This window comes from Suricata suricatta, chromosome 3 (genome assembly GCF_006229205.1).
Source record: "Suricata suricatta isolate VVHF042 chromosome 3, meerkat_22Aug2017_6uvM2_HiC, whole genome shotgun sequence".
In the NCBI taxonomy this organism is placed as follows: Eukaryota; Metazoa; Chordata; class Mammalia; order Carnivora; family Herpestidae; genus Suricata; species Suricata suricatta.
In genome coordinates this window covers 140,215,216-140,239,202 of record NC_043702.1, presented here as the reverse complement: position 1 = coordinate 140,239,202, position 23,987 = coordinate 140,215,216, and the positions used below count along the sequence as shown (strand labels likewise).

At 43.1% G+C, this 23,987-nt stretch overlaps 1 protein-coding gene across 1 annotated transcript in view; it reads left to right on the top strand.

Annotated features, from left to right (window-relative positions):
• Window positions 1–23,987, top strand: part of HHAT (hedgehog acyltransferase) — a 283,727-nt gene that overhangs the window by 43,845 nt on the left and 215,895 nt on the right. The window contains exon 6 of the mRNA XM_029933113.1: window positions 7,606–7,777. Within this exon, the coding sequence (XP_029788973.1) occupies window positions 7,606–7,777 (172 nt within the window). The remainder of the gene's footprint in view (window positions 1–7,605; window positions 7,778–23,987) is intronic.

Here is a 23,987-nt window from a genome sequence, read left to right as displayed (position 1 = left end):
AAGTAAGTATTTGAAATTCAGGTCAGCCTGTCTCTTGTGCATGTCGGCTCCAGGAACTGCCCACCCTGACTCTTCAGGACTAGTCACTGGGTGCAGAACGGAACCCAGGGGTGGGCATCCACTGCCAGGAAGTCCCAGGGAGAGACAGAAGTGGATTCTGGTGATAGTACTTGGAAAAGTAGAAAGGGCTACTGTCTAAGCTGTTGGTTGGCAGATATCTCGTTCTTTATTGTCACAAACTGCTCATGAGATAGATAACTGCCATCGCCTGGAAATGGTTCAGGGTGACCTAGATGAGGTGGCATGAGCTTAAAGGTAACTGTGTTTTTGGGTCCACGTGCCTGTTTCTGTCCAGGACCCAGCTTCTCTACAGCTTTGTCTGAAGCTCCAGTCAAGCTACCTGTGTCCTTCCCACCTCGCTTTCCCTCCTACTTAGAATTTTTGTTCTCCTTCCACAGCTAGCCTCATGGAACATGCTCACGAAGTTAATAAGAGTGTAGTAGGTGATAATACCTAAAGCCTGTGTTTCTCAAGGGACATTCCTACCCCCTGCCACCAAAACAAAGTAATCTTGATGGAGGTGAGACTATTAATAGATACATACACATATATGTGCACACACAGAACAACTCATATACACATAAACAGAGCACACACAGGCACGTGCCCCCATGCACGCACACATGCACACATGTACACACACACACACACACACACACACACACACACACACGCCTGGATGTGAGTTCAAAGCGCAGGGCCAGCAGCAGTGTTGCATATTTCTGAAGGGCAGCCTGTCAAGTGCCCCCTGGAGAAGTAGCTGGGTTTTAGAAAATCCCATATTGTGTCTTAAAAATCCCATGAAGTTTTTCTTGCACTCAAAAGTATATTTCTGCATTATAACAGCAATGCACCATTTTAAAATTGCCAGTTAAATTATTTAGCTTTTTTCCCCTCCATAAATCTTCAAGTGAAATTGATATTCCAGGCAGATGCCTGTTTAGCATACGGTTTCTCTTACCACAGTTTGGGTTACATAGGATCGTTCTTCAGTCATGAAGCAATTTGAAGATTGTGTTTGAAAACCACGTTTAAAATCATGTAAAAGACAGGTGGTTAGTGATGGGAGCTGATCTTCTAACTCCATGGGTCTCAAAGTGTGGTCTTTGGATTAGCAGCAAGAGGGCCGCCTGGGAACTTGCTAGAAATGCAGGCTCTTGGGTCCCACCTCAGATCTAATTCAGACACTCTTGAGGTGAGGCCCAGCAATGGGATTTAACCGGCCTTCCCGGGGATTCTGATGCCTGCTGGAGGTTGAGAGGTTGAAGTGTCCTAAGTTCCTCTGCAGAGTTGGGGGCCGGAGGGTGGGGGTGACCAAGTGCAGGGTAGGTTCAGTCCCTCCAGGTTTCTTTCTGTAGGAACTCTGCATCGCTGTCTACCCCTCTCTTTCATTCCTCTCAAAATGGTAGCACTTGCTAAAAGCAGGAAACTCAGAAGGCAAATTGAAACCTTTCTGTAAGGTCTGGGAAGATTCAGAGGAAAGTCAGTCTAGACGTGGCAGAATGTTTAGTAAGCTGCAGGGCAAGTAAAAGCAGTCACAGAAAGTCTTACGGGCTACTTCCCTCCGGGTCTGGAGGCCCCCATCCTGTGGCAGCTGCATGAGCTGCAGTTACCCAGGAAGCTAAAGCTGGTAATGAAAGAATTCCTTCAGGGGGGCCAAGAAGGAAGGGGCTGTGAGCAGGAGGAGGAATGCCAATGGGAAGAACTTGTAAGCAACGTTTGTGTTGTCACCTGAAACGGTAATACTGACGTTCTTGGTTCTTAGGTCGTCAGGTCAGGGAGAGCTGGAGAATGAGGCTCTGCCACCAGGGGGCAGCGGAGCCCCATCGAGGAACCCAACCTGAAGGGCAAACTCTGGTGATAAAATGACGGTATTAGGCACACCCTGGGGAGAATGTATCTTTCAACCAGTTTGTGTGTAAATTGCATGCACAAGATGACAAGTATAGAAGAGGTGTCCTCTGTGAGGTAAAGCATGTAAAATTTGCACACTGATCGTGAGCAGGTAAAAATCTGCCTCTTAAAAGGCTGCAGTGCCTTAACTTGAAGGCCCTCTCAGGTGGCATTTGCAGTTTCAGGAGCACATGCCCCATGTATTTTTCTCCCATGGCTGGGAGCAGGTGTAACAAGCAGAGGCACTTCGACACAAGGCTTGCTTATTTGCTTCGTTTGGAGCCTGGGGCCCCCACATCTTAACCCTGAGCAGGTGGAGGGGCTGGTGTGGGGCCGGATGGTGAGTCTGAGTGTGGTAGGACCAGGGGGCTTTTGCTTGCTGAGGGCTGTGCACCCACCCTCGGGGAGCATGGTGGGTAAGAGCAAAGATCCTAGAGCTCAACCCTACTATTACAGGGTTTAAAGTCCTGCTTCGCTGTGACTTGAGAGCATTTGGTGAATTCTTACCTTGTTTGTGACTCAGTTTCCTTATCAGTAAAATGGGAAGAATAATAGTACCTCCCTCATAGGAGTATTAGTAGGATCATATGATTTTGTACAGGTAACGTGGCTTAATACGTAAACACCATGAAGTATTAATGATTACTGTTGTTGTTGTTAGTCGAAAGTGTGTGACATTTCTGGGGTAGGTTATTGGAGGACGTCATGGGGAGGGTGTGACTACCGATTGACCCGCAAGCTGAACCCAGGCAGGCAGAGCTCCTCACCCCTTTCCCTGTCCGTAGAATGTACATTCCACCCACCATTCCCCATTAGGAGCTGTTTCTGCGACATCGAGACCCTTTGAACTGAATATGTGATCGAATCCAGTCAGGGCCTCTGTATAAACTCTTACAATTTGGTAGGCGGATCTGGAGATCTTGCAGCCACTCAAGCCCAGTCTTGTATAGGCGTTCTCTCCTTATTATACCAGCCATCTGTAAATCTGGAGTGGCCTGCCTCTTTCTTCGGTCCCTCCATGCCCTCTGTGTATAAGGACCAGTTTCAGATTCTACCCAGGTTCCCAAGGTTGAGAACTAATAGAAGTTCAGGCCAGAACCAAGACTCTGGGTGTCCTGTCACGTAGGTGGGTGCAGCAGCAGGGGATTCTGGGCAGTGGCCTTTCTTGGCCTTAGACGAGGCCAGTGTGTTGAGTGTCTGTCTCTTCAGAAGAGAGATGCAGGTCGTTGCTGCAGGTACCAGGGTGGGCCCAGCCCTTGAGGGGCTGGGGCCCGTGAAAGCTGGGCAGGCAGGCAGTGTCACAGACGTGCTGCTCAGGGTTTGGGGTGGGCGCTGACTCTAGAGGCCACCTGCTGTAACACAGACTGAGCCCTTGCTCTGAGCCAGGCCTGAGAGGTGCCACAGCCACAGGCAGAGAGAGGTGCTGTTGTTACCACTACTTTACAGACGGTCACACAGAAACAGAGAGGCCAAGAAGATGCAGATCAGGTGGAGGGAATACAGACGTGAGCCTTGCTGTCAGCTGGGCAGCCAGTCCCACAGCAGTTAGAGGATGCGGTGTGACCTGGTGGACATCTGGTTCTGGAGGCCCCTGTCCTGTGGCAGCTGCACGAGCTGTAGGTACACCTGTTGCAGCAGAGACCCCTGAATACCCCCAGCCTGGTCTGGATGCCTGGGGAGGGGCAGGGAAGGGATGATGCCAGAGCGCTTTGTTGGGAGTAGGGGTGCGGCCAGTGACCATAGACTAGAGAGATGCTCCTCCGTTACAAAGAAATAAGCCTCCTGGCTGCAGTGCCCTTGACCTAAAGGTAGAGGTTGGAGCAGAGTTGGCACAGTCGAACATTGGCTCCAGGAAGGCTTCCGTTTGGTGCTCTTAAACGTGTGCATTATTAGTGTGTGAAGGAAAAGAACCTTTCATCTCTGAGAACTGTCATCTTTAATCATCAGACTATCTTTGAAAGGCTTCAATATTCCTTTTTATGCAATTTGCATGAAATGAGGTTTTAAAATATAATGTTTTAAAATGCACTTGGCAGATGAGTTCATGTGTGTTTTTTAATGGAGTCTTAACTTAAAATTCCCGTTGATGGCGGTTTCCAGTGGTCTTACAGTTGGCACTCTCTGAGGTTTGAGATCTCTCAAATGGAATGCTCGCACACAGACGGAGAGCAGCCCTGATCATTAGGCAAACTCTGTATGACATAGCTTTTATTCCTGTGGATTGGCAAAGGACAAATGCTAATTTTTTTTAAATGAAAGGAGTCAACTAGATTGAAGTTACAAATGAACTGCAATCATATGACTCTAAAGAAAAATGAATATATTTTTTAAAGTACAAGTGAATAGAAAGAAAAACTGGATTGTTGTTCTTCTCCTGTTTTCACTTGTACAACTAAGGAATTAACATTTGTTACTCTGAATGAGGAGACATTGGCATCAGAAAGGGGGTATTGCAGAGAAAAGTCCAGTGACACATAATTATACCTTATGAAACCAGGTAGAGAAGTTTTGCCCTGGGGAAAGTAGAGAAGCCGTTATTGGGAACCCAATAAGCCACAAAATGCACCTCTTGTTTCTCCTTAATTACAGATATTCGTGTCATTTTAGACTGCACGTTGTTTAGCGAAGGCAGACCTCTGAGCTGACCTTGAACGGCGATCCCTGGAGCTAAGAGGTGATTGGGTAGACACGTTTTCCTGGTCGCCTGGTGGGGGGCTCCTTGGGATGGAGCTGTACCCCCAGTGGTGCTCTGAGATCTCAGGTGCAGGTCTGGTCTTCAGTGGACCTGCGTTGGGATAGGCTTATGCTCAGAGGCCTACAGGCCTCATGCAGAACTGCTATCTTTAGAAACTGGAGACGTTGAGTTGTGTGAAGACTGTGTTCTGTCAACACTGCTTTTGAGGCCATTATCATGTTCGGCCAGGGACTTGCTTCTCTCCATGAATGTGGCACCAAGAAAGACCCACCTGTGGTCAGGAATGGTGTAGGTGCCTCTTCGTGTCTCAGCTCTGCTGATGACCTGGATGTGACCTCTTCCAGCCTCCACAGACCAATGGACACTATGTTCATAATTGTTTCCTCATTTGCTGATGTTAATTAGATCAAAATGAATTGGCTTTAGAGAGCTGGAAAAGAATGACCAAAGAAGAACTCAGTACATAGGTAAGAACATCAACAAGGGGGCTGGGAAGTTGAGAAGTAAACGTGAGGCTGGTGTAGAGACAGAAGAATACTTAGCCGTAGAGGATGCTGGGCTGCGCAGGGGAGATCCTGAAGCTAGATGATTTTTTTTTTTTTAGAAGGGTGAAGAAGCTTGCCTCATAAACAGAGAGGACCAAAGTCTTCACAATATTCTGAAGTTCCATTATTTTCCCCCTTGATTATAAAAATAACCAATTGTTAAAAGAAGCCCAAAAATCTTACCAAAAAGAGTATGGTCACTGTTGCCATATTGGTGTGTGTCTTTCCCGTCGTTCATTATTTATGCACATTGAAAGAAATAGTTTTCATTGCTACATAATATATTGAGGTGCACTCATGCATTTTACTAACCTCCTACTCTCGGACATTTGAGCTAGTTCCTTTTCTTCTCAATTCAATAATGCAGACACGAATGACTGGGCAGGCAGGCGTCTCTGCATTGGGGTTTTACCCATCCATTGTCCTACAGATCCGTCGCGGTAGACTTCGTAGGGTCTTGCAGAGCACGCACACCTAAGCTATGCATTCAAATGAAAACCACCCTCAGTTGATGCCTGGAAAGGGATGTGCCTTGGGTCCCGTAGTTCCGCTGTGGTTGCAGTCAGCTGTGATCTGTGTGGGTCTGCAAAGCCCTCATGTGCCCAGTGTTCCTTCCTGGAAAATTCTTCCCAGGTGATCTGGTAGATCCCTCCCAGCATTTACTGTTGCGTCTAACAAGGCAGGTTGGAATGGCCCAGCAAAATACCTTTCTACGGCCATCTGTGGAAAGGTAATGGAAAAAGGAAATTCCTGTTAGTTTGATCAATTTACATTGAAAAAAAAAATAGTACACCAGTGAGCTTTCCTTGGTGCAGATGGCAAAAGGGAGCACGCCATTTGTGCAGGTTATTGTAATGCCCCTGAGGCAGCCAGAATTTCTTTAGCTGTTTTCTTGCTATGGGAGATGGTTTGCGAACCTGCTAGGATGCATGGACAAAATGGGATTGGAATAACCCCCCTGGCGTGCAGGTCCCCCTTCCTCTCTGAGGGCAGTGCGGCCTGCTCCTCCTGGCTACAGTGGGACTCCTTGTGCCTTCGATGTTCACGGAGTGTGGAAGCCGAAGAGGCCCTAGGCATGGGCCTTTCCTGTTTGCGTAGAGTCTTGAGCCCAAACTGTCAAAAGCTAAATCAAGCCCGTTTTTCCTGCCAAAGAATGCTGCGGATTCAACCTCATCATTTATTCATTAGCTTCACCTCTGCATTAAGTGGCAGGCTTCAGTCTAATAAAATCTTGTCACAGTAAGATCCAGAAAATTGACGTGCTCTCTCTTGTTTTTGTACGTTTGTCTAGTGGTGTAAGTGAAATTGATTGAATTCATGCAAACTTGACAAGATGCTTCTGCATTTCATCATCCACGTATTTTAAACTATTGGGCATCCCTAAAAAGCAGGCAATGAGGCAAGACCCAGAGCCTGGCTGCCTTGATAGAACTGGGTCTGTACTCTACATATTGAGAGGACTCTCAGTAGTTTGTCTGAGACTATGAATAATCAGAACTTCTTTCCCTTGCTTTTGGTGTTTGACTCTGAACTGTCTCCCAATCATGCCCTGTAGCCGGTAGTCTGGGAGGCCATGAAGGAAGGATGTGAAGAAAGGCAGTAGGAGGCACATCACTTAGCAGATCCTGCCAATTATCCAGTGCTTTTTATATGCCAGGTGTTCTACTCCGTGCTTCTTCTCTGTTACCATATTTAGTCATGACAATTTTTTTCACTTTATATATGAGGGAAACAAGCCTCAGAGAGCTTAAGTCACCTGCTCAGGATCACACAGTCATGTGGTTTGAGCTAAAGTTGGACCCCAATTTGGTCTGTAAAGTCCATGTTCTTAGCTGTCACACTGCACTGCCTGCCAAGCCAGAGATTTGTCCCATGTCGTGTCCCTGTTTGCATTTATTTCGCCTTGTTTCAAGAACAACTCCAGGTAGGACCGCACACCCACATCTCGTTGTCCCCTTGTTGTCAAGTTCTGTGTCTCACTCTGCCTTTCTCTTACCAGTCCTGTGCCCCTTCCTGACTTGGCCCTACTTTGACCAGCCTTACCTGTGGGTGGGTGATGGATGAAGACAGGTAGGGTGACACCTGGGCCCAAGGAGACCCCGGAGTCCTGAGGAAGAGAGACGACATCAGATCCTGCCCTCCACCCTGGCTCTTTGCAGGGCTTTTGCCGGGGATGAAGGAACGCAGAACCCATCTTGGTTCTTGGCTAACTCGCTGGCCCCACCCTGTTCCTACTCTGGGAGAGAGTTTTCTGTCACCTAAGAACAATGAATGACTAAACCAACCCTCTTTTAGTAGTAGGGATAGCAGTAGTGTTTGTGAGACAGCTACTAGAAACATTGTCTAGGGGACTATTTGAAAGATGCGAAAAATTAAGGCATAATCTAATGACTTCTTTTCTTTTTACTTTAGATGCAGCAGCAAGAGTACAGCTCGCTGAAGTCCAGCCTTCCCGCCTTTGCCCTGGGGCTGGGTCGCCTCCTCTGCTACTGGTGGCTGGCAGAGCTGATGGTTCACCTCATGTACATGCACGCCATCTACAGCAGCGCCCCTCTCCTGACGGCCGTCTCTTGTTGGACCTTAGGTAATTGTGGAAATGACTGTCGGGAGAACGAGCATCAACCGTTAGCTTCAGAGTGAAGCTGGACTGGGGGCAGACAGGGGGCACCTGCCTTGAGCAAATGCCCCCCCCCCCCGCCCCCTCAACGTTGTTCCTCTTTGGTTAAGATGATGCATGTGCGAAGTGGCTGATTGGTGTAAGGGCCAGGCTTTTTGGTCTGGGAACCAAGGATGGTAGGGATCCCTTTCCATACTGGAATCCTGCTAAGCTTGGCCGGGTCTGCATCTTCCTGGTGTGGCCAGCACTGCACTTGACAGAGGGTGAAAGATACGGGGTTGAGGGAGGGCAGCCTTGGAGTCCCTGAAAAGAGGTAATGCTCCAAGACTGAGTTGTTCTGTGGTATTCTTTGTGGTTCTTGTGTATGATGATAAAGAAAGGAATACGAGCTTTAAGACTTGGACAAACATGGGTTTGAATCTCAGCTCCACAACCACTAGTGGGCAGCCATTGGCAGCTTATTAACCTCTCTGCATCTTCATCTTATGAGATGAGCAGACTTGCTTTTGCAGGCCCCCCCTCCCCATTTAAGTTTATTTTTGAGAAAGAGAGAGTGATAGAGCACGCATGAGCATGAGTGGGGGAAGGGCCGAGAGAGAGGAAACAGAATCCCAAGCAGGCTCCACACTGTCAGCGCAGAGCCCGATGCGGGGCTCCATCTCACGACCCATGAGACACGTAACCGACTGAGTCACCCAGGCGCCCCTGCAGGGTTGTTTTGAGGATTAAATAGAGTCATGCAGGTGAAGGGCTTAGCTCACAGTGTCAGGTAGATAGAATAAATGGTGAGGGACATACATGGGCACACTTCTGCCCAGCCCACCCCCCTTTTTTTTGTCTGCTCAAGTAGGTGGGATGGAAGTGATTTCCTAAGCAGGACAGTTTCTGGTATAGGACTTGCCTGTGGAGAAACCACTGTTCTTTGTTTTTCTGTTCCAAAACAGCAGAGACCATGCCCCTTTCTGAACAAAATCTCATTTCCTTGTTTGCCCTCCTTTTAAGAACTCCCTTGGTAGCTGAATTCAGCCCCATAGTCTGACCTCCAGCCTGTAGCTCCAATGGGAAATGTGAGATCTTCCGGCCAGATTAAGCTGCTCCCCACAGGGGGCAACAGTACAAGCCTGACTCCTTATCTCTTTGGTGATTTATAGATTTTTTTTAACAGTCTTGATTGTCCTTGGTGTCACACATGCTTAATCAGAATGTTTTCAAAGGAAGATACCCTTTAGGATTGGAAAACTACTGAGTGATTTTAATTACAGTTTCTTACTTCCCCCAAACAAATCTTTTTTTTTTATAGTTGGGGGGTAATGACTAATGTAAAGTTTTAATGATCTGCTTAGACGAACAGAATAGGATTAATGTTAAGATGCTAAATCATAACTCAATTTTACTACATCCAAATCAAGAGACTACCAGTTTGGGGGATTCTAACTAGGAATAACAAAGCACAACTCAAAATGGGGTTTAAACAAAGAAAAGCTGTTATGTCGATGGTCAGCGCCAGGGGTGGTAAATCCAGGGACTCCAAAAAGTCATCGGTGATCCATGTGGGCATCTGTCACTCAGCTTAAGAGCTAACCAGAATCCTAGAAGCCCTTTCTTTACACCTGTGACCCATGGCCTCTGTCACCCTCTCCTGAGTTTTGGTTGTCTCATTCCTATTTTTTTTAAACAGAAAAACATAGACTTTATTTTAGAGCAGTTTTAGGTTGATAGAAAAATGGAGAGGAAAGCACACAGATGTCCCATACATTCTGGCCCTCAGAATGGGGGCCATAGTCTCCACGACTGCAGTGTCCCCACTGGGGCAGTGCGTTTGTTATAGCTCATGAACCTACACCCTTACATCGTTATCACCCGAAATCTATCATTTACATTAGGATTTACTCTGGGTGTTTGTGGTACAGTCTCTGAGTTCTGGCAGATGTATAAGACGTGTATCTGTCACTGTAATGTCACAGAGGAGTTTCACAGCCCTGAAAATCCTTGGTGCTCTTTCTGTTCATCCCTTCCTCCCCTCTAACCCCTGGCAACCACTGATCTTTTTATTATCTCCATAGTTTAGCCTTTTCCAGAATGTCATGTATGTGGAAAAATACAGTATGTAGCTTTTTTAGATTGACATGTTTCACTTAGTACAATTATGCATTTATGATTCCTTCATATCTTTCCATGGCTTGATAGCTCATTTATTTTTAGCGCTGAATAATCCACTGTCTTGATGTACCATGGTTTGCCCAGAGAAAGACCTCTTAGTTGCTTCTAAGTTTTATAATTTATGAATAAATGTACAAACATTCGTGTGCATGTTTTGGTGTGAATGTAAGTCGTAAACTCCTTTGGATAGATACCAAGGAGTGCAGTTGCTGGATTGGATGGTGAGAGTATATTCAGTTTTGTAAGTAGGAAACTGCCTATCTTTTCCGAAGTGGCGGTTTCATTTTGCATTCTCACCTGCAGTGAATGAGCTCCTGTTCTTCCACATCCTTGTCAGCACTTGGTGTTGTCACTGTTTTGTATTTTGGCTACTGTAACAGATATAGAGTAGTAGTTCACTGGTTTTAATTTGCAGTTCTCCTGTGACATTTGACATAGAGCATCATTTTTGCCATCAACAACATATCCTTTCATGGTGTCTCTTAAAGGTCTTTTGCCTATTTTTAAATGGATTTTCAATTTTTTATTGTTTTTTTTAAATGGTTCTGCGTGTATTTTAGATAACAGTCCTTTATCAGATGGATGTTTTGCAAATATTTTCTCTTTCCTACAAGTCTGTGGCTTGTCTCCTCATTCTATTGACAGTGTCTTTCACAGAACAAAAGTTAAAAAATTCAGTAAATTCAGCTTATCAATTCTTTCTGTCATGGATTATAGCCTTGGTGTTGTATCTAAAAAGTCATCGCCACACCCAGAGTCTTCTAGAGTTTTTCCTATGGTGTCTTCCAAGAGTTATAGTTTTGCACTTTACAGTCAGATCTGTACTCCATTTTCAGTGAAATTTTGTGAAGGGCGGAAAGTCTGTGTCCAGATTATTTTTTTCCATGTGGATGTTCCAGTGCCATTTATTGAGACTATCTCTGCTCACGATCTTTGCTCACATTGTATTGCCTTTGCTCCTTTGTTAAAGATTGATTGACTGTATTTATGGGGTGGGGGTGTCTTTTCAGTTTCATTGATCTTTTTGTTTGTTCTTTTATGTCACACTGTCTTGGTTACTGTAGCTATATAGTAAGTCTTGAAGTCCGATAGTATCAATCCTCTGACTTTTTCTCCTTCAATATTGTGTTTGCTATTCTGGGTCTGTCTCTCTCCATACAAACTTTAGAATCAGTTTGTTGATATCCACAAAATAACTTGATGGGATTTTGATTTTGATTGCATTGAATAGATCGATTAGGGAAGAACTGATATCCTGACAATTTTGAGTCTATGAACATGGGATACCTCTCCATTTAATTAGTTCTTTTTTGATTTGTGTCAACAGAGTTTTATAGTTTTCCTTTTTTATTACTTGTACACATTTTGTTAAATTATACCTAAATATCTATTTTTTGTGCTAATGTATATGGCATTGTTTTGAATTTCAAATTCTACATGTTCATTGCTGATGTATAGAAAAGTGACTGACTTTGGTATATTAACCTTGTACCCTGCAGCCTTGCTACTATTGCTTATTTGTTTCCGGAGGTTTTACTATTGTTGACTCTTGGGAATTTTCTGCATAGACAGACATGTAACCTCCTTCCCAAAATATATACCTTTTATTTCATTTCCTTCTCTTCTTACATTAGCTAGGTCTTCCAGTATAATGTTGAAAAGGAGTGATCATGCTTGCCTTTTTCCTGATCTTAATGGAAAAGCTTTAGTTTTATGTTTTTTAGTTTAAGTATGATGTTAGCTATAGGTTTTTTGCAGAAGCTTTTTATTGAGTTGAGGAAATTCCCCTCTATTCCTAGTTTGCTGAGAGTTTTCATCATGAATCGGTGCTGGATTTCGTCGAATGCTTTTTTTTTTTTTGGTCTGTTGATGTGATGGATTATATTAATCAATTTTCAGATGTTGAGCCAGCCTTGCATAGTTGGGATAAATCTCACTTGTCATGGTGTATAATTGTTTTTATACATTATTGGATTTGGTTTGCTAATTCTTTTTATCACAAGATTATTGATTATATTCCCTGTGCTATACTTCACCTGTGACTTACTTAGTAACTGAAATTATCTACCTCTTGACCCCCTGATTTGCTAATACATTGTTGAGGATTTGTGCATCTGTGCTCCTGAGAGATACTGGTCTGTAGTTTTCTTGTAATGTCTTTGTCTGATTTTGGTGTTAGGGTAATGCTGGCCTCATAGAATGAGTTAGGAAGCATTCTCTCAATTTTTGTCTTCTAGAAGAGATTGTAGTATTGGTATACTTTCTTCCTTAAATGTTTTCTGTCTTGGGAGGTTATTAATTATTGAGTCAATTTTTAAAATAGATGTAAGGCTATTCTATTTCTGTATGTGTTGGCAGATTGTATCTTTCAAGGAATTGATTCTTTTCATCTAAGTTATTGAATTTGTGGGCATAGAGTTGTTCACAATATTGCCTTATCCTTTTCATGTTCATGGTCTCTGTAGTGATATCTTCACTTTTATTCTCATATTAGTAATGTATATCTTCTCTCCTTTTTTTCTGAACCTAGCTAGATACTTGCTGATTTTATCGGTCTTTTCAAAGAAGCTGCTTTTGGTTTTGTTGATGATTTTGTATTAATTTCTTGTTTTTAATTTCTCCTCTAATTTTTATTATTCTGTTTCCTTTGTATTTCATTTGCTCTTCTTTTTCTAGTTTCCTAAGATGGACACTTAAATTATTGATTTTAGATCTTTCTTCTCTTCTAATATATTTAATGTCACAAATTTATCTCAGCACTGTTTGCTGCATCCCATAAATTTTGGTAAATTGTACTTTCATTTTTGTTTAGTTCAAAGTATGTTTTACTTTTCTTGAGATTTCTTCTTTGAACCATGTGTTATTTATGAGTTTAATCTTTAAGTATTTTCCTCAGCTATCACTAGTATTGATTTCTAGTTTAATTCCATTATAGTCTGAGAGCAGACATTGTATGATTTCTATTCTTTTAAATTTATTTAGGTGTGTTTTATAGCCAAGCATATGATCTATCCTGGTGAATGTTCCATGTGCGCTTGAGAAGAATGTGTATTTTTTTGTTGTTGTTGGATGAAGTAGTCTGTAGATGTTAATTCTGTCCAGTTGACTGATGGTGCTGTTAAGTTCAACTATGATTTCACTGATTTTATGCCTGCTGGATCTGCCCATTTTTTTAATTAAAAAATTTTTTTTTAGTGTTTGCTTATTTGTGAGCAAGAGAGAGAGAACAGGGGAGAGGCAGAGAGATACACACACAGAATCTGAAGTAGGCTTCAGGCTCCAAGCTATCAGTACAGAGCCCAACATGGGGCTCAAACTCACAAACTGCAAGAAGTCAGACACCCAACCAACTGAGCCACCCAAGTGCCCCTGGATCTGCCCATTTCTAATAAAGGGTGTTGGACTCTTCAACTGTAATAATGAATTTGTCTGCTTCTCTTTGTAGTTCTGTCGGTTTTTGCCTCACGTATTTTGATCCTCTTTTGTTTGGTATACACACGCTAAGGATTATTATGTCTCCTTAAAGAAGTGACTCTTTATTATTGTGTAATGCCCCTCTTTATCCATGATAATTTTCTTTCCTTGGAGGTCTGATAGGTCTGAAAATTAACCAAGCTACTATGGCCTTCTTTTGATTAACGATAGCATGGTGTATCTTTCTCTATCCCTTTACTTTTAATCTAAATGTGTGTTTATATTTAGAGTGGGTTTATTTTAGACAATATATTGTTGGGTCATGTTTTTTGATTCACTCTGACAATCTTTGTATTTTATTTGGTGTATTTACACCATTGACATTTAAAGTGATTGCTGATATAATTGGGCTCATATCTTCCATGTTCTTCCTGTTGTCTATTCATTGCTCTTTTTTTATTCCTATTTTTGAATTTCATTCTTTGCCTTTTGTGGTTTTGAGAATTTTTATCATTCCATTTTCTCTTTTTTTCTTAGCATGTCAGATATACTTCTTTTTAAACTTTTTGGTAGTTGCTCTAGAGTCAGCAGTATACATTCACAACTAATCTAAGACCACTTTCAAGTAATACTATATCCACTTCATGGTAATACATATAAGTACCTCTTGACAAAATATTTCTAATTCTTCCTCTCATCACTTGTATAATTGCTGTCATTCATTTTACATGTATAAACCAGAGTCCTACATTGTTGCTTTTATTGTTTTGAACAGACTATTATCTCTTAGATTAATTAATAAGTTTTTGTTTTACCTTTACTTATTTTATCTTTGCTTGTCCTTAAATGTTTTAATGAGTGCACATATAAGTGAGGAAGGAGCAGAGAGAGGGAGACAGGGGATCTGAAGCAGGCTCCTTGCTGACAGCAGAGAGCCTCATGAGGGGCTCCATCCCACAAACTGCAAGATCATGACCTGAGCCGAAGTCAGACAGTTAACCAACTGAGCCACCCAGGTGCCTCAGCTCTTCCTTTTTTAAAATGTAGGTCTGAGTTTCTGATCTATATTGTTTTTCTTCTCTGTGAAGAACTTCTTAAAACCCTTATTGCAAGACAAAGCTACCAGAAACAGATTCCACCATTTTTGTTTATCTAAGGAAGGCTTTATTTTCCATTCACTTTTGAAGGATCATTTTGCAGGATACAGAATTCTAGGTTGGTATTTTTTTTCCTCTCAATACTTTAAGTATTATACTTTCTTTGTACTTGCATGGTTTCCAAGGAGAAGTTGGATGTCACTCTTACCTTTGTTACTCTACAGGTTAGGTTTCCTATCCTCCTCTGGCTGCTTTCAGTAATTTTTTATTTATATTTGCTCTTCTGCAGTTTGAGTATGACATGCCTGGGAGTAGTTTTGGGGGCCATTTATTCTGTCTGGTGTTTTGTGAGCTTCCTGGATCTTTGGTTTGGTGTCTGACTTTAGTTTGGGGGAGTTCTGGGGCGCCTGGGTCGCTCATTTGGTTAAGTATCTGACTCTTTTTTTTAAATTTTTAAATGTTTTATTTGTGTGTGTGTGTGTGTGTGTGTGTGAGAGAGAGAGAGAGAGAGAGAGAGAGAGAGAGAGAGAGAGAAAGAGAGAAAGAGAGAGAGAGAGAGACACACACACACACACACACACACACACCGTGTGAGAAGGGAAGGGTCAGAGAGAGAGGGAGATGCACAGAATCTGAAGACAGACTCCAGGCTCTGAGCTAGCTATCAGCACAGAGCCTTATACGGGGCTTGAACCCATAGAACCGTGAGATCATGACCTGAGCTGAAGTCGGACGCTTAACTGACTGAGCCACCCAGGTGCCCCATGAATTGGACTCTTGATTTCAGCTCAGGTCCTTAGCTGTATTCAGTCTGCTAATGTGCCCATTAGAGGCATTCTTCATTTCTGTTAGTGTTTTTGATGTCTGACATTTCTTTTTGATTCTTTCTTAGCATTTCCATCTCTCTGCGTACATTACCAATCTTTTCTTGCATACTTGCTACTTTTTCCATTAGAGTTCTTAGTATATTAATCATGGTTATTTTAAATTCCTGATCTGGTAATTCCAGCACCCCTGCCATAACTGAGTCTGGTTCTGATGGCTTTCTCAGTCTCTTTAAGCTGTGGGGTATTGATCAATTGCTTTTTGGTATGCCTTGTAAGTTTTTTGAAAGGTGAACATAATGTGGTGAGTAAAAAGAACTTCAGTAAAGGCTTTTGGTAATATAGTGGTAAGCTGTTGGGGGAGGGAAAGTGCTTGGTAGTCCTTTGATTAGGTGTCAGTCTTTTATGAGCCTCTGTGCTGTGAATTTCACAAATGATTCTTTTTTCTTTTCCCCCTCAACCCTCTTAGCTAGTGTAGGATGGCTAGAGGGGACTGGAATTGGGTTTCTCATGAAGAAGTCCAGAGCAGCCTAGAATGGGTATTTTCCATCTCCTGGGGTTCTTAGGCTTTGATATAACCCCAGTAGATTAGGGTCTGGTAAAATACTTTGTCTGGAGGGCAGGCCTTGTTAAGAAGAACAGAATGCTCTGGTTTATTTCCAAATGTTTATTTTTCTCCTCTTCCTGCCAGGAGCGTGAGGGGATTTTTCTCTAGTCTTCATCCTGAGAATGTGGTAGAGCTCCTGGAAATCTCACAAAAGTGCAGGAGCCCCCTATGACTGTATTCCTCTGTGGTTTTTAACTCTCAGACTTTTCTACACCAAGCCTCCAGTAGAATCATTTATAGTCCAGGTTTTCATACCCTGGTACCTGTTCCCATGGGGATTTCTGCTCCAGTAAGTTGTGATACTCAGAATACACCTGTCTCTCTCCATGTTTGGGGGCAACAGTTTGCCCTGTGACCTCACTTCTCTGATGGATCTAAGAAGAGTTGTTAATTATCAGTTTGTTTAGCTTTTTACTTGTTACTAGGATTTACTTGTTACTTGACTTCTTTGCCTAAAAATATGTTTTTGAGAATCAGCGTGTTGATAGATGTTACCATAGGTGGCATTCTCACCATCGTATAGCATACCAGTGTATGCATATACTACAAGTTATTTGTCTACTCTACTAAGAGGAGGATATTTGGATATATCCCAGGGTTTTACTATTGTGCATAATGCTGTTTCTGTAGATATCTTGGAAAACATGTGCAAAGAAAGTAGCCTTCAAATTCTTTGGTCCATAGTTAGAAATGCATCTTGCATTATAGGTGTGTGTGTGTGTGTGTGTGTGTGTGTGTGTGTGTGTGAGAGAGAGTGTGTGTGTGCACACGCGCCACATCTTTATTCATTCATCTGTCAGTGGACACTTAGGTTGTTTCCATATTTTGGGTATTGTAAATAAGGCTGTAGTGGGCATAGGGGTGCATATATCTTTTTGAATTAGTATTTTCATATTTTTTGGATAAATACATAGTAAAGGAATTGCTGGATCATATGGTACTGATATTTAACTGAAAATATGTGAATTAGATCTCCTAGCTTTAATTTGCATTTCCTGGATTACTAATGAGTTTGAGCTTCTTTTCATAGTTTATAAGACTTGAGTTTATCATTTTCAGTAAAATACCTATTGATAACTCTTGTCCATTTTTCCAGTGAGATTTTTGTATTTTTCTCATGAACTCAAAAGACTTATTTATTACTGTCTTTTCCCAGTTATATGTATTAAAACATTTTTTTTACATTTATTTATTTTTTTGAGAGATAGAGTGAGACAGAGCATGGATGGGAAGGGGCACAGAGAGAAGGAGACACAGAATCTGAAGCAGGCTCCAGGCTCTGAACAAGCATTCAGCACAGAGCCGGACGTGGGGCTCGAACCCACGTACTGTGAGATCATGACCTGAGCTGAAGTCAGACACTTAACTGACTAAGCCACCCAGTTGCCCCCAGTTATATGTGTTTTTGAAAATTAATATCTTTTGGTTTGTGGTTTGACTTTTAAATTTTTATTTTTTGATGAGCATAATTATTTTAATGTAGCTGAATTTATAAATTTTACTTTATGGTTGTCACACTTTGGGTATTTAACATTTTTTTCCCCCAACCCTCAGGTCATAAAGACATTTTCCTGTAAGACCTTTCATTATTAAACAGTACATGTGCATTGCAGAAACGCCCCCACCAACCTTCCTCCTCTGATGTCTAATGGCCGTAATGGGGGTCATATGCCCACATTGTAATTGGCCTTGTGCAAAGGGAATGGGTGTCCCATGATAGGTTTATGATTAGGAATTTCTTCCAGGTCACTGCGAGGGGAGGTAGCAGGGAATTTGAACACTGGAACAAAATCACATTTCCAGTGGCAAGGATTGTGGGGAAGATTTGTTTGGTGGGCAACCAGTAATGTTTACTCTCAGTAGGAAGTAGAGAACAGTGTCTTGGAAATTTCTTCTCAAACAGGAAGTTCTGAAAATTAGTGTGAGACAGCCAGGAAAATAGAAGATCTCATTTTTTTAAAATAATTGATATTTCATGTCACTCTTAAAACAATTTAGCTCTTAGGATTTGCAGAGCAGCGTAAATGCCATCTTACATTTCTACTTCACATGACTAGTCTTGTCGTAATTAGCAGTAGTAATCCCTCTCATTGTCTAATGTGTTCTTATAGTGTCACCTCAGTGATAACCTTTCCTTGGACAACCTGTATTCAGACTCCATTTTTATTTGAATTCTGACTTAAAGCAGGAAAGTTTTCATGTCAACCCTTTCCAACTTGAAAGTACCTTTTACTCTAAATTCCCTCAGAGCTTGAGTATTTATTAGTTGAGCTATGACATATTAGTTAAGTAACTAATGTCCTATTCACTGCTCCATCCTGTAAACATTTATCAAGTGCCATGCATTAGGCTTGGTTGGAGGGTTACAAATATGAATGAGATACAGATTTTGTTCTCCAGAAGCTTATTCTAGTGAAGTCATACATGAAGAACATTGTTTTCTCTTTTTCTTTTTTTAAAGTTTATTTTCTTATTATTTTTTTAAAATAGTTTATTGTCAAATTGGTTTCCATACAACAGCCAGTGCTCTTCCCCACACGTGCCCTCCTCCATAACCACCACCTCTTTTCCCCCCTTCCCCTTCAGCGCTCAGTTCGTTTTCAGTATTCAATAGTCTCTCAAGTTTTGCGTCCCTCTCTCTCCCCAACTCTCTTTTCCTCTTCCCCTCCCCTTGGTCCTCCATTAGGTTTCTCCTGTTCTCCTGTTAAATCTATGAGTGCAAACATATGGTATCTGTCCTTCTCTGCCTGACTTATTTTCCTTAGCATGACACCCTCAAGGTCCATCCACTTTCCTACAAATGGCCAGATTTGATTCTTTCTCATTGCCATGTAGTACTCCATTGTTATTTTCTTATTTTTGAGAGAGAGAGACAGACAGGCAGACACACACACACACACACACACACACACACACACACACACACTGAGAGAGAATCCCAAGCAGGCTGTGTAATAGTGTAGAGCACCATATGGGGCTTGAACCCATGAACCATGAGGTCATGACGTGAGCCCAAACCAGGAATCAGACACTTAACTGACTGAGCCACCCAGATGCCCAAGAACATTGTTTTCTTGCTGCATACACAGTTTTATCGTACTGAGTAGATGTCTGTATAGATTTGGTGGGCAGAGGGTGCACAAACAGAATGGGGTTACTCCTCACCTTCCTGCTGCCTCTGGAAATAGGAGTGGGTCACACAGGTTTTGTAGAGGAGTTGATGCTTCAATTGACTCTTAAAGTAGATGGGCAGGGCTGGGGGGGAAGGCTTGGGGCTGCAGCATAAACAAGGGTCCTGGTTGGTATGGGTTACTGTGGTGCACTTGGGACTGTAAGCTGTCGGTGGAGCTGGGCGCACAGTCTAAGGTACAGTGAGAGATTGTGCCAGGAAGACAGGGAGGTTTTTTTTTTTTTAAATCAAGGATAGCTTTGAACATGCTGAGGATGATATACTCTACCTTTTAGGTGATGGGGTCCCATGGAAGTATTTAATTACTTTGGGTATTTTAAATACTCAAACTGTGAAAACCATAAAGTGTTTAAGCAGAGAGGAAACAGGATGAGAATTGGGGTTTAGAATATCATTCTGCCTGCAGTGCAGAATATGAATCAGGGTAGAGTAAGACTGTAAATAGGAAAGTCTGTTAGAACATGGTCCATGTCTTCATTCAACAAATATGAAAGAGCCAGACGGTGTTTTACATTACGGACTGTTAGTTAATCAGGAGCAAGATGGTCAGGACTTGAATGAAGCAGGGGGTTGGAGAAGAAGGAGGTGATGAGAAAGATGGATGTAAGGTCGGTGGAGTCTGCTCACTGTTGTGAAAGGGAGGTGACAGAGGGACGGATCTAGAGTGTTTAGAGTTGAGGTGTTGATTGACACTTCCATTCACCAGGAGCTGGGAGCATAGGAGGATGAGGAGCAGGTTTTAGGGAAGAATGAAGAGTCCAGTTTTTGGCAAGTTGAGTTTAAAATGGAACATCGAGGCAGAGACATCTCTGCTACAGTTAGGTAGGTGGCACTGGAGCTCAGGAGAGGGACTGGGGACGGGACAGACACTTGAAAGCCATCTCATGTATGTGATAGTTGAGTCCCTGGATATGCAGGGCTAGCAAATGTGTTAAGTGAGGGAAAAAAAGGCATTTCATGGATGGAACTTGAGGGAATGCCAGCAACAGACAAGAAGGAATAGTACCCAATGCAGGAAGGAGCAGATGGCTTTGTGAGGGTTTCAGGAAGAAAAGGATGCTCAGTTTATCAGAAATTGAAGAGAGGCCGGGAGAGGAGGGACTGAAGAGGGTCTGTTTCACTTTGACAGCCGCTGTGGACTTTGGCCATGGTTGGCTTCTTCCCCTGTTGGTTTGGTCATTTTTAGGGAGTTAAAATCAGGGCTGTAGAATTATCAGAAGCAAGAAGATAGAGGCAGTAGCTAATACGCTGCTTAGGGGTGTTCAGAGACGTTGGCTGGTGTGTTGTGTCCCTGTCCGGGAAGCTCAGGTGCCCTCGCTCTGGCCCAGCCCAGTGAGCCTCACCTGCTCCTCTCTTGCCCTGCAGCAGACCTGCCTTGCCCAGGTCTCTCCTCTGGGTATCCCTTCCTCCAGGCTGCCATGGCTTTCCCTAGCTTTAGGATCTTGGAGCTGACATCTCTTAAGATGCTTGGAGAGAGAAAGAAAACAAGCATCAGGGAGTTAAAAGGCTTGCAAAGGCCATGGGGCCTTGGGTACTGGTGTGCAGTTTCTCATTTCCTTCTGAAATAGTAAAGATATTTTTTCAATTTTGGGAGGGTCATTTTTATTCTCTCTTTCCTTCTGTAATGCCTTTTCCCCCCTCATCCTGAATTTGCAGTACAGTGTGAGGCAGGAACACAGAAGGAGGAAAAGCTGCCTGCCTGTCTGAAGCGCCAGAAGATAGACCACTGGGCTTCCATCTCTAAGGATCTCAGGACTGGGTAACATTCTGCCCTGCCCGGAAATGACCCGCCCTGAGCACCACTAAGTAGAGCAGAAGCTCTCCTTCTACAGCTAGAAAATGAAGTGTGCCACCACCTTTGGTGTCTGTCTCCCTTGGTGCTCACTACAGAGCAGGGGGCTGCTTGGGTGCTGAATGCACCCTTCATGTGCTCGTTCAGGTGAAGAAAATATATTTCATCGCGACTCTGCCTAGTGAATGACGTTATGTTGGTGTTAAAGCCAGTGACCAAGCCAAGATTTTGCCTAAAAAGTGCCAAAGGGAATCCTGCACCTTCTGTTTTTATTCCAAAGAGTGATGACTGCAAAGTTAACAGGAATAGGGATGTAAATAGAGGTTGTTGACTGTGGGATTCATTTGATGGAATTGATCAAACTATGAGGATATTCACAAACTGTGGAACGTATTAGATGGTCTCCTTCTGGAGATGGAAAATGCAGTGGTGGCTGACGTGGCTGACAGAGCTCAAGTGCTACTCATTGTAATTAAGAGGACGTTGGGGACTCCATGGCAATGGGGTGACCTTTGTTTTTCTTTCATTCCCTTGAATACCTTCCTGGAAACGTCAGAATAGTATTTCCTTCATGTTTATTTTATCCATGCTCAGGGAGAGGTTGATTTATTTTCCCTTCTACTTCAGTTTTCATTGAGGCCGAGAGCTCCTATAAGCGTCTTCTCAGCTCAAGCCAGGCTCCAGGGAGATTTGCCGCATGGTTGCAGAGTAGGCAGTTTTAGGGGGCTAGGAGTGGCGCCATGCCAAGGTTGTGGCCGCCCTAAATGGGGCTGTCTCTGCCCCCTGAGGGACTGTTCTGGCACCTCCATCAGACATTCTTACTGAAAGGATAGAACTTTAGACAAAGAACACCACCATTTAAGAGGCACTTAGGAAAGGAGGAGTCAGCCAATGAGAAGGATTAGTAACCAATATAGGAGGAAGCAGATGATTTTGTGAAGGTTTCAAGAAGAATTCAAAGAGAGGCCAAGTAAGAGGGGACCGAAGAGATTCTATTTCATTTTGCAAGTAAGAACATTGTTGACGTTGGTTATCTTGGAGGAGTATAGTCCAGGGTCATAGGATGAGAGAGCAGTGAGAAAAATAGAAGCAATTTTGGGGAAACTTTAAACACGTCTGCTGCAACCAGTGAAAAGCAATCAGAAGGGCAGGCACTAGTGTGAAATGTGATAGTAATTGTAGCTTTCTGAAGGCCAATGGGAGGATGAATTCTATTAATATGCAGGAGTTTACAGAAAGAGGATGCTGAACAGCTCTTCTTTGTGTCTGATGAATTCAAACAAGATTTCAGTGAAAGAAAGGAGACCTTATCAGATACGTTCCAGAGCAGTATGCCACAGGATGAACATCTTCAAGGAAGATACACAGCCCTTCCATGGATAGCTGAAGACATGTGCATCCTCTTCCCCAAAGAGGAAAACTCATCAGTCAGTGCATCCAGCCCCAGGCCCAGACTCTCGGGTTGGGGGCTGTCCATGCCTCCTTGAGTTCTGCCATAATGTTAATATTCTGTAACTGTGGGCTCAGCTGTAGAGTTAGCCACCCCCAACACACTTGATATGAAATAGAAGGATAAAGGGGTGGGATTGAAGAGGAACATTAATGAAGATTTATATGTAAAAGCAGCAAATAAGAAAAATAGGTAAATGTTTTAGAGCCAGTTCTGATCAGTTCTAAGACTTTCCTACTCTACTTCTCATTCTGTGTTCTTCTTGCCTTTAGCCTCTACCTTTGGTATTTGAAGTTCTTTACCCAGTGGTGTGATCCTAATTTTCATTCCTTGTTTTTTAAGATTTTATTTTTAGGAAATCTCCACGCTCAATGTGGTGCTCGAACTCCCAAGCCCCCGAGATCAGAAGTCGAGCCAGCTGGGCATCCCCTAATCTTCATTCCTGAGGGCTCTAAGCCCCTGGTAGTCCTGTGTATATTTGGCCAATGCAGTCTTCCCTTAGCTAACCAGTAGACATGGCAATACTAGGAGGCACCCACAAGGTCCCCCAAATTCCACTTGCACTCCTTTCTTCCTGCTTCCGTTGTAGAGGGTTAACTCTTACTTCCCATCAGTAGTGACTATTAATCTTCCCTCTTTACTTGTTCAGCTAGTTCCATGAGGAGCTCCAAACGGCTTGGTAATAGTGGACTTTGATTCAATGGAATCGTTTTGTGTCCCCATCTGAAAGTGTTTCTTTGCTGGGTAGTAAGGTCTCCCAGCAACTAGATCATTGGTTTCCAGGGATAGGCAGCAGCTATCTTAGGAGTGGCCTAAAGGTATAATAGTGAGAGGTGCCACTCCCCCTTCTTGGATACTGAATACATATTTGAACTGCGGGTAAGAGCACCGTATATAGTTCACTGGTTCAGGGCACTTTCTACATCCTGTGGGTCAGCACCTGAACACCACAGGCAAAGACAGCATTCCAGTATCATAAGACAATGACTTTAGTCTGGTGCCATATGGGAACTATTGAAAGGCTATTCTGTAAGGCCAGCTGCTTCTGGATGGTGGCATAATGTCAGAAAATCCCATGGGTATGGCCCATTGTCTTACTCCATTGGTTCAAAGTGAGGTCACTAGACAGAAGCAAACTTCTGTCTGATGACATGCTAGTCCCTAAGGCAGTCACTGGTGGCAGAAGCCTGGTGGTATGGAAAGCAAATCCATATTCAGAGTAAGAATAACTCTTTGGGACCTCCAAGGTGGAAAGGGTCCAGTGATTAATCTCAGAGCAGAGAGGCTGGCAGGTTAGACACTCAGCAGCAGCGCTAGGTTAGTTTGGTGAGGGGCAGTCTGTGTTGATCTCACACAAAGCCTTTGTGCTGCCAGATTGGCCACTCTGGTCATGGGTCTGCTTAAAATCCTTAGAATGGCTTTGGAAAGAGGCTGGTTTATAGGCACAGGTGTCACCGTGTTACTGAGAGCAGCAGGGGCCCTTCAGATGAGTATTTACATGGGTCACAAATACACACAACACAACACACACCTCTTTCTTAGAGATAAGTGGCACGAGGTGGGTCTACTTCTCTTTCATTTGGATCTTTACCATACAGAAACCTCTCTAAGGTAACCTATATTCTATTTCATTTCTGGTATGT